Here is a 14,972-nt window from a genome sequence, read left to right as displayed (position 1 = left end):
ACGCCTCTAACACAACTCCCTAAATTCTCTCTCTCTCTCTCTCGCTCTCTCTCTCATCCTTCTCTCTCTCTTTATCTTTCTTTTCAAGCACTCAGTTCTTTTTGGACACGTGGAATCGTTGAAAGAATCGTTTATGGTGGTCCTCGAGTGAAGAGAAGCGTGCTTCCACTTCTTCGAAAGAAAACGAATGAAATAGAAATATATATATATATATATATATATATAAATGCAATGTATAGTGACATTGGACAATTCGATTGGTCCTCTGGAGAAAAGAAAAACTTGAATGCTCGTTAACCAACCCGTTTGAATCTCTTCCATTCGAAGGAAAAAGGGTTGGAAAGATCGGTTTAGTCCTGTGCTAATCCTAGGCTTACAAGGATTCGAGTGTAAATATTGATTCCAATCGGTCTAGAGTAACAATGGGGACTTTGGAGCATCTCTCTTGGTGTAACCACGAAAGCGTGTCCATCGATGGCATAAGTTTTGAACATGGGGAACTGCTGTCAAAACAATCGTTAGCACCTTGCAATAAATGATCTTGGCCCGTCTTCCCTTCCTATCTTTTAACCCTTCTCTTCCTCATTCTCATTCGATGATCTTTCCTTTTACCTATTTACTATCTTCGGTTGGATCTACCAACGACGACGACGACGACGACGACGACGACGACGACGATGACAACGACGATGACAACGATGACAACTACGTGGATTATCTCTCGATCAAATGTTGCCTTTCTTTCTCTCTCTCTCTCTCTCTCTCTCTCTCTCTCTCTCTCTCTCCCTCCCACTCTCTTTCTCTCTCTCTTTCTCGTTCTACCTTTCTCTTTTCTTTCTAACATCTTAAGTTTAAGTTATCGATGGTTGGTAAAAATGTATAAAAGAGATTAAGAGAAGAAGAGGAAATGAGAAAGAAGGAGATCATTAAAGAAAAATATCAAATATTATAAATCCATCTCTAGATTGATAAAGAGATATACAAGGATATGTTGGAATATAATTAATAAAAAAGACAAAAAAGAAAAAAAAAAAAAAGAATAAGTAAACGTTGTTAACAAAGGAAGCAAGAAAAACATTGTATAGCAATAGCAAAAAAGGAAAAGAAGAAGATGAAGAAGAAGCACAAGAAGAAGAAGAAGAGGAGAAAAAAAAAAAAAAAAAAAAGTTTACCAAACTTTGGCGATTCGTTCGAGTTCTAAATTGGTCGGTACATTATTCGATTGTCTTTCAACGTTGGACACATTTCCCATGTAAATAAATCTCTTGCCGTTCGGTACTTGTTCCAATTCGTATATGGTATTATGTTGTGCAAAGAAATCCGCTTGAAGACGGGTCACCATGATACCGACACCCTCTATCAGTGCCAATAAAAAGCCACCGAATGTAGCGCTACCCAACATCGATGGTATCCCAGTTCTGGCAGCTAAAACGCCGCCAGTCAATGCGCCGCTCATTATCGAATTCCATGGGTCTTCCTTCGAACGACAACCAATCAGAGTACACTCGAACGCTGAGAATAGGCCACCCCATACTGCGAAGTTACCGGCCACTTGAGGTCCCCGTATCTTTATTGCACTCAAACCACCATAAAGTCGTCTTCGAAAGCCTGACGGTGCATTACGGAAACCGATAAAGCTCTGAAATTTTTACAGAAATTAAACATCCTTTTTGTTTTCTTTTTTTTTTTTTTTTTTTTTTCCATTTGCATATAAGCAGCACTTCTGTCTGTGTGCTTATATTTTTTCTTTCTTTTTTTTTCTTTTTTTTTCTTTTTCTTTTTTTCTTTCTTTTTTGCTTTTTTTTCAGATTAAGTTACGAAATATAATCTTTATTTTTTCTTTTTTAAATTATCACCTGTAGGTATTATATAATTTTAACCTATACGATAACCCTGTAGATAAAATAAATCTAAATTACATTCTAATAAATAATAATAGTGATAGACAAATATAAATATTATAGCTATCGAATATAAAATTATAGCTATTTTATTTTTTGTTTATATAACACAAATGTTGAATTAGATCTATATATGAATTTAAATGTTTTCTTAAAAGCACGATTATGTACTTTTCTCCTGCCCTTTTTTGCTTTTTTTAATTCGAAAAAATTATACTACTGGGAGATATCATTTTTCTTATACTTTCAAAAAAATTTCGTAACAAATTCAAAAAAACAAATATATATATATATATATGTATTAAATAAAATAATTTATTAATTTATCAGAAACGATAAATTTACTTGAAAAAGTGAGCCTCCTATCAAACCCATCGCAAACGCACCCCCACAATCGTCGATTATTCTCCAAGGACATGGTTCTCGTGTATATTCCATCTTTTTTTATCCTCTTCGTTTATGCTAAAAATCGTTCTGATTTTAACCACTTGAACAAGACACGAGAAATCGTGCATGATCTCTCTGTTTGTATATATATATATCTGTATTATTAATCAAATTGATAATCTTAATTATTGTTAAAATCAATTATATATATATATATATACATATAATATACATATATATATATATATAACCTCGATACGTCTCACTTCTCGACGTTATATCTGACGTTAATATCCAACGCGATTAGATTTTGTCATAGATATTCATACACTTCGACATGTTGTATCTCTCAAAACTATGATTAAAATTATTACGTTATTAAAAAAAAAAAAAAAAAAAAAAAACCAGAAAGAAAAGTTAAAAACGAGAAGCTGGAAAAGTGAAAAGAAGAAACCACGATCTAATTTCTAACGATAAAATAAATCTCGTATGAAATTAAAGCGTAAAAATTTCTTTAAAAAAACGCAAGTAAACGTTTTTTAACGAAAAAAAAAAAAAAAAAAAAAGAAAGAAAAAAGATACCATAAATGCAAAGAAAGTAAACGATTATAAAATATAACAAATATCTAAATAAAATATCTTCTATATCTACTTATTTTTTCTTTTCTTCGATTCTTAAAATAAAACCAAGAAAAAAATAAAAATAAAAAATAAGGAAAATAAGAAAAATAAGAAAATCGAATTAAAACGAAATAGAAATATAATTTCGATTAGAATATACCGGCGAAAATTTTCTACTGCCAGTTGTAATAAAAACAAAAAAATAAATAAATAAAACAATACAAAAAAAGAAAATAATAATAACAATAATAATAATGATAATAATAAATTAAAGAAGAAAGAACAAGAAGACGACGAGGATGAGAACGAAAAGGCAAAAAAAAAAAAAATGAAAAAAAAAAAAGAAAAAGAAAAAGATAAGAATACTGAAGTATTTAATCGTCGGACCATTAGAAAGGGTAACACGATTCTTGATCTGCCTCTGCGGGGGATAAATAGAGAGAACGTGAGCATCCTAAGTGAATAATAAACATCATCATTCGGGGGAGGGGTGGTGGGGGAGCCTAAGGAGACTGAGAGGTCGGGTACAAGGGGAACGAGGTTGGTTAGATATGGCAGAGGGTGGTTTTTATACGAGGGTGCCCTCGAGTTGATTTAAGGCGCCCATATTGGTCCCCTAGCAAAAGCCGCAGGCGTTTTTCCGCTTCTACGCTTCTCTCTTTCTCTCTCTCTCTGTCTCTCTCTCTCTCTCTCTCTCTCTCTCTTTCTCTTACTTATGGATAAAATTCGAAGGCTCACCCCCTCTATCACCACCACTTCTCCTTCTACTTCTCCTTCTCTTTGTCGTAGTCTCTGGAATTTATTATTCCTTTGCTATTATACGATGATTACCTAAAGCACTGTACTCGCCACCGTTTGTAATACGAGAAATAAGCGTGGAGTTTCACTTTGGACGGTGGATCCAATGACAAACCGAATATAAATGGAACGTATGTGTATATATATATATATATGTGTATGTGTGTGTGAGTGAGTGTATATATATATATATATATACATATTGTAATACTTAGATACTTGAATAGTATGGTATAGTAATTCATGATAGAACACACGTTTCACGCCTTTCGGAAACACATGTTCCTACATCTGTCATACGTTTCACTATCAAATTATTACATTTTTGTTAGAGATTAATATCTTTTATAACACGTAATCATACGGATTGTAAATAATAACTAAACAATTCTAATAGAATGATTGATATTAAATAAAAAGAAATGATTAAAATATAAAATGATATATTTATATATATATATATATATATATATATATATATATATATATATAAATTTTATATATAGGGATGTATGTATATAATATTAATATTGTAATGTATAAAAATTACGCATTACATGATACGAAGGAAATTAAAAGATAAGCAAAACAAATAATAAAGCTTGGACTTATCGATCTTGGACTTATCGATCAATGTAAACATTGCTATGACCTCTCTTTCTTCGTAACTATAACTCTCTAGATCGAAAACATGATTAAACGTGTTAGAAATCAAAACGTTAACGATTACATCATCGGTAATATTAAATTCAACAATTTAATTTCTTACTTCTAAATGTAAATCTAATACTCATTAAATTTAATTCTTATATCATAAAAATACAGTTTTAAATATTCTTATATTTTCTATATATTATTATATATATATATATATAAACACCTAATTATAATTAATTCATTATCTAATATTGTCGATTTATTCGATGTATATTAATAAATGAATAAAAAACAAAAAACAATAAATAAATAAATAAAAACGAACTTCTTTAACCCTGGGGGCTTCTTTTTTCTTTGCCCTTCTTCATCTTTTTTTTTTCTTTCTTTTTTTCTGTCAAATTGAATCTCAGGCCACGACGTGGTTTATGGTATGCAAATTGGGTTCGGCCCGTTCTACCCACCACCACTGCTACCATCACTACACCACCATCACCACCACCCCTTTCTTCCAAATCCTAATCCAATCCGCTTTCACGAAAAGCCTACCTGCTTTGCCTGCCTTCCTGCCTTTGTACCTAAGCGAATGCACGAGGAAGAAGATAAATACGGATCGGCCGATTTTCAGGATCATTTTCGGACCAGTTCAAGGATCTAATTGTCCTTTGAATCCTTTCAATGATCTAACCCCACACCCACCACCTCTTCTCTTCCTATATCATTCTCTTATTTTAAATAATAAAATAAAAAATAAATAAATAAAAAAAATCTCGTAAAATAAAAAAGATCTTAGAATATCGTTAAGTCGTTATCACGATTACGAGGCTGAAAATAAATTATATCTAACATAACTAACATATACGATAAATAATACATATATGTATACGTATCAATGTATGTGTAGATATATAAATTGTATCGAATAATGTCTATTGCGATACAGTTATCCCTATTATGTTGAAAATAAATTATATTCATTGATTAATGTTATTAAACGTATTAATAATTATATATATATAATTTAATTTAATTTAATTTAATGTATATTTTTTAAATTAAAAAAAAAAGAAATATTTAAAGATAAGAATTTATTTATGATATAATATAATGTATAAATAATTATTAATGTATATATTTAAGTTATAAAATATTTTTATTAGTTAATTATTATTATTTATACATATTAAGAAATTTTATTATATATATATATATATATATAATTTGATATATATATATATAATATATATAATATATTATATATATAATATATATAATGAATATATATATATAATTTGATTATATTATATATATATATATATATATTTATTATAATATAATCTATAGAAATAAAAATAATTTTTAAGAATTTTTGATTTAATAATATTTTAATTTTTATTTAATAAAAAATAATAAGTATATATATATATATATACATGGATTATGTCTAATGATATAAACAATTATTTTGTCGAATAATTAGATATAACCTATTAAAATATTAAAACAATGATAAGATCTATATAAATAAATCTAAGTATATTATCTTACGCATTAGATACATATATATATATTTTTTTTTTATTATACATAAACATAAGATTTAATGTATCTTTTTAAAAAAATTACTTTTCTATTTAATCCTTTCCTAATGTTAAGATTAATATAATTAAACATGTTATTTGGTATATAAACGAAATGTGAAATATAATAAATTAATTATTTAAATTAATTAATTAATTATTGTAATAAAATATTAACGGGAATCTAAATCACGTTAAATACGTCTTAACTCTACGGATTACGACGTCGAACTGAACGACGTGTGTCGAGTGCGTCATTGATATTTACATTTAGAGGAAAAAGATCATACACCTTTCCTATCGTTCTAAGAAAACAACATAAACACAGAGAACGACGCGTGGGTTATAAAATACATATAGAATACAAAAGGTCGCTTACATATGCCCCACCTTTGTTCTTATTCATTGATATTTACACATTAACAATAGATAATAATAGTATTTTATTATATCATATATATATACGTTTTTAATAGTTTATATTACATGGATATATAGATATATAGATGTATATACAAATATATATGTATAATTAAATAAACTATTTCTTTCTAATTATTTATATTAATAATTAATATTTAACAATTATTATTATTTATTGAATATGAATGTATACAATAATTATATATCAATAATTATAATAATAATTTTAGAATGATTAATATATATATATAAATAGATATAGATCAATGCATAGATATAGATCATTTAATTAAAAATAAAATTAATTATAAATAAATATGTAATAATATTAATAATAATAAGAAGAAGAAGAAGAAAAAGAAGAAGAATATAAAATACATTTAAAAAAAGAAAACAAATATTATAAATACGATAAAAGCTTTGTTGTTTATTTAAAGCTTTCGATATGTTCCCACCCTCGCGAAATTCTCGTTTATGTGTCATGGCTCGTGCGGCAACCCCTTTCGCTTTTCATTATAACGAACGATCGAAAAAGTTTGCCTCCCTCTTTGTCGCCTCGACATCCACGACGACCTCGAGTATTGTTGCGGATCGCCACGCGACAGCTGTTCGATGATATCGATGTCCTTTCGATTTAACGATTCTTCGAGAGATATCGAACTACCCTTTTTGTCCGACGATCATTCCTTTCATCTTTTTGTTTTCTTCGACTTTCATAATAGTCACAAATATATATATTATTTTTCAAATTTAATAAAGTTTTCTTTTCAAATCGAACAACGAAGCCATACATTTTTTATGAACATTATTTTTTCCTCATTTTTTCTTCCTTTTTGTTTTCCTATAGCAAACAATACAATTTCATGATTTATATAGATATTCGTAAAAACGTTTCAATATTTTTTGAAATTAAATTGTGTCATTAGAAAACGTAGATCGAAAAATAAAAAAACAAAAGTAAAAAGAAAAGAAGTCAAGATCTTTTAACAAATCTCTTCGTTTGTTACTAAAAAAAAAAAAAATTCACAATACTGTACTATTTAACATCACTATATTGTTCAAGACAAAGAGATACTTTTCAAACGATAACACGATATTATTATTATTATTATTATTATTATTATTATTATTATTATTATTATTATTATTATTATTATTATTATTATTTTTATTATTATTATTATTATTATTATTATTATTATTATTATTATTATTATTATTATTATTATTATTATTATTATTATTATTATTATTATTATTATTATTGTTATTATTATTATTATTATTGTTATTTTGTCTTTTGATGAATAACAATGGAAAAAAAGAAAAATAAAAAATGATCAGTCAGTGTGTAGGTAAGGAAAGTTTACGTTTAAGCGACGTCTAAGCAACGTCTAAGTTTCGTGAGTAAATCGAAAGAGGGCGTTGGGAAGAGGGGGAGAGGGGGAGATGAGGGGGGTAGGTGACAGGGCGGTTAGCGATGGTAAAAGTTATAGGCGGCTGTCGCAACATTTCGAGTGTTTTCATAGGTCCCAGACGATTACTATGATTACAATAGAAAAGAACCGACGGTATGTATATCGATATAACTATATGCTTAATATTCATTCAATGAATCCAAAAGTACATATATACTTATACATATATATATATATATGGGTAATATAAACGTATATAAATGTACGTACATTTATATATATATATATATAAATGCATTGCTTACACGCGTTATATTAAATGCATTAAAATGCAATACAATCCATGAACGTATATAAGTTAATTAATAATGTATAGAAACGTACTTACATTTATATAATATGTACATATATATATATGGTTATTTAATTTTTAATTTAATAAAAAGAAGAAAAAAGAGAGGAGAAAAAAAAAGAGAGAAAAAAGAGAAAAATCGATCGAAGTTAAAATTTTTTTACTTAATAAATAAATAAATAAAGATGGAATATATTTCAAAGGGTGTATTTTTTGATTTAGAAATGAACGACAGATGAAAAGAGCTGTGAAGCTTAGTTCGAAAATGTCCTCGACGACGATGGATGAATCGTCGTTAGGATGAATATTTCAAGAGTGAATCCGCCCATCTCATAGTACGGTTAACAGTAATAGTAGAACCGAACGAGTATCGTTCCCTCAAAGAGCATTTGTGTAATTTATTAGCGCTTAGAGAGGAGTCCTCTCTCGTAGGGATGAAACCCTTTTGTCGGTCGTGCCAAGCGCTTATAAGCGGTTGATTAAATCCAAAATATAGTTATCGTACGATATCTCGTGCCGTATGTCTCAATGGAAAAAAAAAAAGAAAGAAAGAAAGAAAGAAAGAAAGAAAGAAAGAAATAGAAATAGAAAATAAAGCACGTATCCTTTCATTTATTCATTTCTTCTTTTATCATTTTATTTCTTTTATTTTTTCTTTTTTTTTTTTCTTTTTTTTTTCTTTTTTCTTTCATTTTACATCGATACGTTTATTCATTCATAATTATTGTTCTTTCATAGAGAATTATTGAATAATATATATATATATATATATATATATATATATATATATATATATATATAAGTATCTATGTGAATTTTAAATAATATATACATATAGTTATATATAACCTGAATGCATATATGTGAATTTTAAATAGTATTTATTTTAGATAGCATATATATATATATTTTATTACAATAATTAATTAATTAATTAATTTAAATAATTAATTTATCATATTTCACATTTCGTTTATATACCAAATAACATGTTTAATTATATTAATCTAAACATTAGAAAAGGATTAAATAAAAAATAATTTTTTTAAAAAGATACTATGTAAAAGATACTATGTAAAGATATTATGTATAATAGGATATATATATATACGTTTGTATTCTTGTAAATATAGAAGGGTTGAAAGAAATAATGGAAACACAGGCATTATGTGTTTCCATTATTTTGTCCAACCCCTCTATATGTATATCAAAGTTAAACAGCTCGATCGATTCATACATATATATGTATGTATATACGTATGTATGTATCCTATGTAAGACTTGCGACTTTATTTTATGCTAACTTTGATTCTCTCGTACTTGTTACATTATACGAGATCCGAGGGTACGTAGAGCCCTTAAGGTATAAGGTATAGTTATTAGTCTTTGGATCGATTCTCTCCTTCATTCCATCTTCGTATATACTTGCTTACTAAACTTTTGGATGCATTCGCGTAATCTTAGAATATATTACGTTATAGTCAACTCATGTGCATTCAATGACTAACTTTTATTGGTCTACCCTTATAAAAATAATCTATGATTTTCTATGTTGTTTATCAAATTAAATACGTATATATATATATATATATATATATATATATATATATATATATATAAAGATTACTGATTTCTAAATACAAACGATTGTTAAGATAAAAAATAAAAAAATATAAAAAATATTACTTTATCATTAGTATTATTATTATTATTATTATTATTATTATTATTATTATTATTATTATTATTATTATTATTATTATTATTATTATTATTATTATTATTATTGCTTAAGATTTTTGTATTTGAAAATGATTTCTATAAATATACATAACAACGATATAAAATCAATTATATTCAATAAAAATGTAGTCTATCAAAATATCGATTGGATTAGATATTTTCAAAAGTAAAATATAGAATAAAATGAGAGAAAAAGAATGATATTCCCGAAGGAAAAGAAAGAATAATAATAAACAGTTACTTCGAAAAATCAGGCTGGTGCGATTGGATTTGGAAAAGAAAAAAAAAAAATGAAACGAAAGGAAAGAAAGGAAGAAAAAAGGAAGAAAAAAAGGAAACAAAGAAATAAAGAAAGAGAACTTAAAAAGACAATGATGAGTGAGTCGACAAGTAAGATTAGAGCGGCGACGAACGGAATGAAATATGCCAAGAGGCAAGAGAGCCGTGTTCCATTGTGTTAGAAGAACGAAGGAGTAGAGAAATAAGATGAAGAAGAAGAAGAAGAAGAAAAAGAAAAAGAAGTAAAAATAGAAATAGAAGGAGAAGAAGAAAGTGAGCGGTTTCCTTTCTCGAGTATGGACCACACCACGCCCATCATCGTTGAGGTCAGTACTACAATGGCCACTGTTACCTGACAAAGGCTAAACAGGCAAAATATTGGCGAAAATCCTATCGTCATGGTATAGACAGTTTCCAAGGGTGCCACACGACAAGAGAAAGAGAAAGAATACTGAACTTTTTCAAATAATAATATCTCGAATCTAATCTATCTATCCATATATATATATATATATATATATATATATATATATGTATGTATGTATGTATGTATGTATGTATGTATAGAAGAAGAGAAAGAAAGAGAGAGAGAGAGAGACACCTCTAATCCTATTACATGGCCAAATGGTCACGTTTCTCTTATAGAGATTCGATGGAATCAAGGAGAAGGTGCTAAAGGTAGATTCTTGAACAAATTTTTCAAGGACTTCCGCTCCGTTTAACCAATGCATTTGTATATATATATATATACATATATAAGGGTAGAGTTCATAGACGAAACTAAGTTGAACAATACTAAATCTTGTTCCGGTTTTCTATCTATCTCTCTCTTTTTCTCTCTCTATCTTTCTCTCTCTCTCTCTCTCTCTCTCTCTCTCTCTCTCTCTCTTTCTGATTCTTTAGTACACGTGACATACTCTAGAAAAACTATTATGGTTAACCACAAAGAACTTGTATCAACCGCTGCTTTTCTCCCTCCTCCGGTTAACCCCACTCCACTCCACCCTTCCCCCTACTCCATCCTATCACCCCTTCCATCATTTTATACCTACTCTCTTGGATTTATCCCTAAGAGTCTCTGTGACATACTTCGTTAAACTCCGAGTAAAGCATCAATGACACCCTGCTGAGAGTTCTGGCTCGAGTTTTCGAGTGGCAATACGTTTACCTCGTGTTCTCTCACGTGGTCGCCTTCTTAAGAGCACTCGATTTCTTATTCGTGATGTTAACTCGTATTACGTATTCGATTACGTTTTAAAGTCAAAATAAATATTCTACAGAGCGTATGTAATTGTCTATGCACGTACATATGCACGTATATATATATATGTCTCCAAGGTGATTTGTTTTTTCCTTTTTTATTTTCTTTTTTATTATGAAAAAAAAAAAAGAAAAAAAAAAAGAAAAAAGTAGATAAAAAGAACGAAAAAAGAAAGAAGAAAAAAATTCTTTACATTTCTTTGTATGAAGTTTATGAAATATTTATTTTTAGATATCATAAAAACACGGTATATAAATGTTATATTAATGTTTGTGTGAAGAGGGACAAGCAAATTTTTTTATATTCTATTATGGAAAAAAGAGAGGGAGAGAGAGATAGAAATAGAGAGAGATAGGTAGATAGAGAGAGAGAGAGAGAGAGAGAGAGAGAGAGAGAGAGAGAGAGAAAGGAAAAATAATAGAAGTGAATTTCTAAATTCCAAATAAAAAATTCCTTCGATCGAATGCGATTGAATGTGAGGAAATGATAAAAGGGGGGGGGGGTGGGGAGAAAGAAGAAAAATAATTGGAAAAATCGAAAAAAAAAGGAAGAAGAAGAAGAAGAAAAAAATCGAAAGGGAAAGAGAAATTAATATCAGACTGAGAAAAGGTGACTGATGAAAAATATGAAATCTTGGCGACACTAGGAGATACGTGGCACGAGTTTAAGGGTGAAATTGAAGGGGATAGGGATGAAAGGGGACTGAGGGAAGCACAAAATGTTAAGAGAATTTATAAATTATGAATATTTAAGGAGAGAATGACAGAGGCTTTTCGCGAAACTGCTATTTTCCTATCTCGGTGCAATAACGTCGGCCAGTGTAAAAGGGATGCTTAGGAAACAGGATGGTATACGACGCTAAAACGAGAGCATCCCTTTGAGACGAGCGTCAAAGCTAATGGACTCACTCACTCCCTTTTCCTCTCTCCATCTCTCTGCATCTCTCTCTCTCTCTCTCTCTCTCTCTCTCTCTGTCTATCTCACGCGCACGCGTATTATACCATCTCTTTCTCTCTCTCTCTCTTTATCTCTTTCATTGACTGTAAAGAGTAGTTGAACTGTCTTTCCCTCTCTCTCTCTCTCTCTCTCTCTTTCTCCCTCTTTCTCTATCTCTCACTCGTTCTCTCTCTCTCTCTCTCTCTCTCTCTCTCTTTCTCCCTCTTTCTCTATCTCTCACTCGTTCTGTCTCTCTCTCTCTCTCTCTCTCTCTCTCTCTCTTTCATACCTTTTCCTACCTTTCTCTTCGAATAGCTCAAAAGGCGAAGCCTTGACGAATGTTTAGTAATAGTTGATTGCAAGCTCGTTATAACATACGTAGTTATAAATAAAGTAATTTTTGTTATAATTGAGAAAGGTAAATGTACGGTTGGTAGACGTCTATATACTTACGAAACATCGTTAACGATAGTTTTGATTTGAAAAATATAATCTCAATCGAGACTTCGTTGTTATTATTGATAAATGAAAAATTCTTGGTTCTCTCTATTGAGAATAATTAGAAATATTTTCTTTTTTTTTTTTTTTTCATTTAATAAAAAATAAAAATAAAATTGATCGAGGCAATATTTGTTATCTTAACAAATTAATATTTGCGTTATCGTGTAGATACTTTTCTTTTTCCGTTTTCTTTTTTCCTTTTTTTTCCTTTTTTTCTCATCGACAATCGTTTCTTCTTTTTTTTTTTATGGATAATAAATTCTCATTAAAAAAATAAAAAGAAATAAAATAAATAAATGAATAAAAGATGATTGATGACATTGATCGTTGACAGAGAAAGGAGAATAGATTTGAAATTTCGTGATATCTCCTTTATTTTCGATAACACAAGCTTAGAGGAGAGTTTGAAAACCGATTAGGAGTGTATATTGAAACACGAAAACGAGGTGGACGCCTTGCAACGAAACCCGAAAGCTTCGAAGTTTAAGCTTACACGAGACCACGACGTTTATTAACTTCACCATGAAAGCTCTGTTATCTAGCTATTTATGTATATGTTTAGTATGGATTAGTATTATCCAATTTCTAATCATTGATATTTTAATATAATAGTACATTCACTATATTGGCATAAAGGATAAATCAAAAGTTTTTAGAAAAATAAAAAATTCCTAGACTTGTGATTTTACGATCAATATTTTTTGATTATTATTATTATTATTATTATTATTATTATTATTATTATTATTTTCATTTAAGTAATCGATTTTTAAAAAATCATCTGAAAACTTTTGCCCCATCTGACACTTGTACTTGACAGTACTATGTACACATACGTTTACAATACTATAATATTAACTTATTACTTATTAAGTATATACTTATAATATTAAATTATACTACGATGGTCAGAAAGAAGATTTAATCAAAAAAGAAAAAAAAAAAAAAAAAAAAAAAGAAAAAAGGAAAAGAAAGAAAACAAATTAAATTAACAGATAGGGAATAAATAAATTACAAATTATATAATGATAAATGGACAAGTAAGATTAGTGATATTGCAAATAAGCAAGTTAGAGTAACGATTGAATAGTAAAAGGAAGAATAAGATGAAATATTTTTTGAGATATGAGAGGACAGAAAGAAAAAGAGAAAGAGAAAGAGAAAGAGAGAGAGAGAGAAGGAAGGAGGAAATCGGAGAAGAAACTGTCAAGGGAGGTCCATGCATCTGGCACTTACCACCTATAACCAGGGTGCGCCACCCTCGATCGTTACACCACCTTTTTTCCCACAATGATGCTCCATTTTGTCACAATTATCGCCATTATATTCGCCAAGGGGGTGGAATGGGGAGGGGAGGGGTGAGGTGGGTAGGGGGAGAGGGAGAGGGAGAGGGAAAGAAAGAGAGAGCATTTTAGTTGGAGGACTGCACAATGGACTCGATATCTATATACGTTTTCTCTTGTTGTAGATATATATATATATATATATATGTGTGTGTGTGTGTGTGTGTGTGTATGTTTATATCTGTAAGATATTTGTAGGGGTATACCTACACATATAGATACCTATCTATCTACCTACATACCCAATATGCGACTGGAGAAACGTATAGATATAGGTACGTGTTAGAGACAAATGGAGACAGAGGTGGTGAAGTGTGAGGTGAGACGAAGAGAGACAAACTCGAGTGGTCCAACCATCGATTCTTCTCTACGATCGAGTTTTATTGTGTTTTGACAGCGGCGAGTCTGGTTTCGTGCAACCACCATAAGATTTATCTATCTATCTGTCTGCTTTCTCTCTTTCTCTTTCTCTCTCTCTCTCTATCTCTCTCTCTATCTCTCTTTCTATTTATCTGTCTCTTTCTTTCTGATTTTTCGCCTCGTGGACCACTATTGCCTATAGGATTCTTATATCCTTAGTCGGAGGAAAAGAAAAGAGCAAGAAAAAGAAGAAAAAAAAAAAAAAAAAGAAAAGAAATAAAAAGGAGAAAAAGAAACTTACTCTTTTTTTCATGTTCGTACCTTTCCTCTGCTTTCCTCGTATCCTGATCGTATCTGATCTAGTACTAGAATATAGAGTTACGCCGATTCATTTAACGATTATCATCTGGATTAT

The 14,972-nt window shown here is 29.3% G+C and overlaps 1 protein-coding gene across 1 annotated transcript; it reads right to left on the bottom strand.

Annotated features, from left to right (window-relative positions):
• Window positions 1-1,168: 1,168 nt before the first annotated feature.
• LOC118442221 (mitochondrial import inner membrane translocase subunit Tim17-A) lies at window positions 1,169-2,339 on the bottom strand. The gene is made up of 2 exons (XM_035867565.1): window positions 2,247-2,339; window positions 1,169-1,639 (listed from the first exon to the last, which is right to left on the bottom strand). Exons 1-2 carry the CDS (start codon window positions 2,337-2,339, stop codon window positions 1,169-1,171), a joined length of 564 nt encoding a protein of 187 aa, XP_035723458.1.
• Window positions 2,340-14,972: the final 12,633 nt, after the last annotated feature.

This window comes from Vespa mandarinia, chromosome 16 (genome assembly GCF_050613455.1).
Source record: "Vespa mandarinia isolate Hongniang chromosome 16, ASM5061345v1, whole genome shotgun sequence".
Lineage (NCBI taxonomy): Eukaryota > Metazoa > Arthropoda > Insecta > Hymenoptera > Vespidae > Vespa > Vespa mandarinia.
Note: the sequence above shows the minus strand (reverse complement) of the source record. Positions and strands in the feature narration are given on the sequence as shown.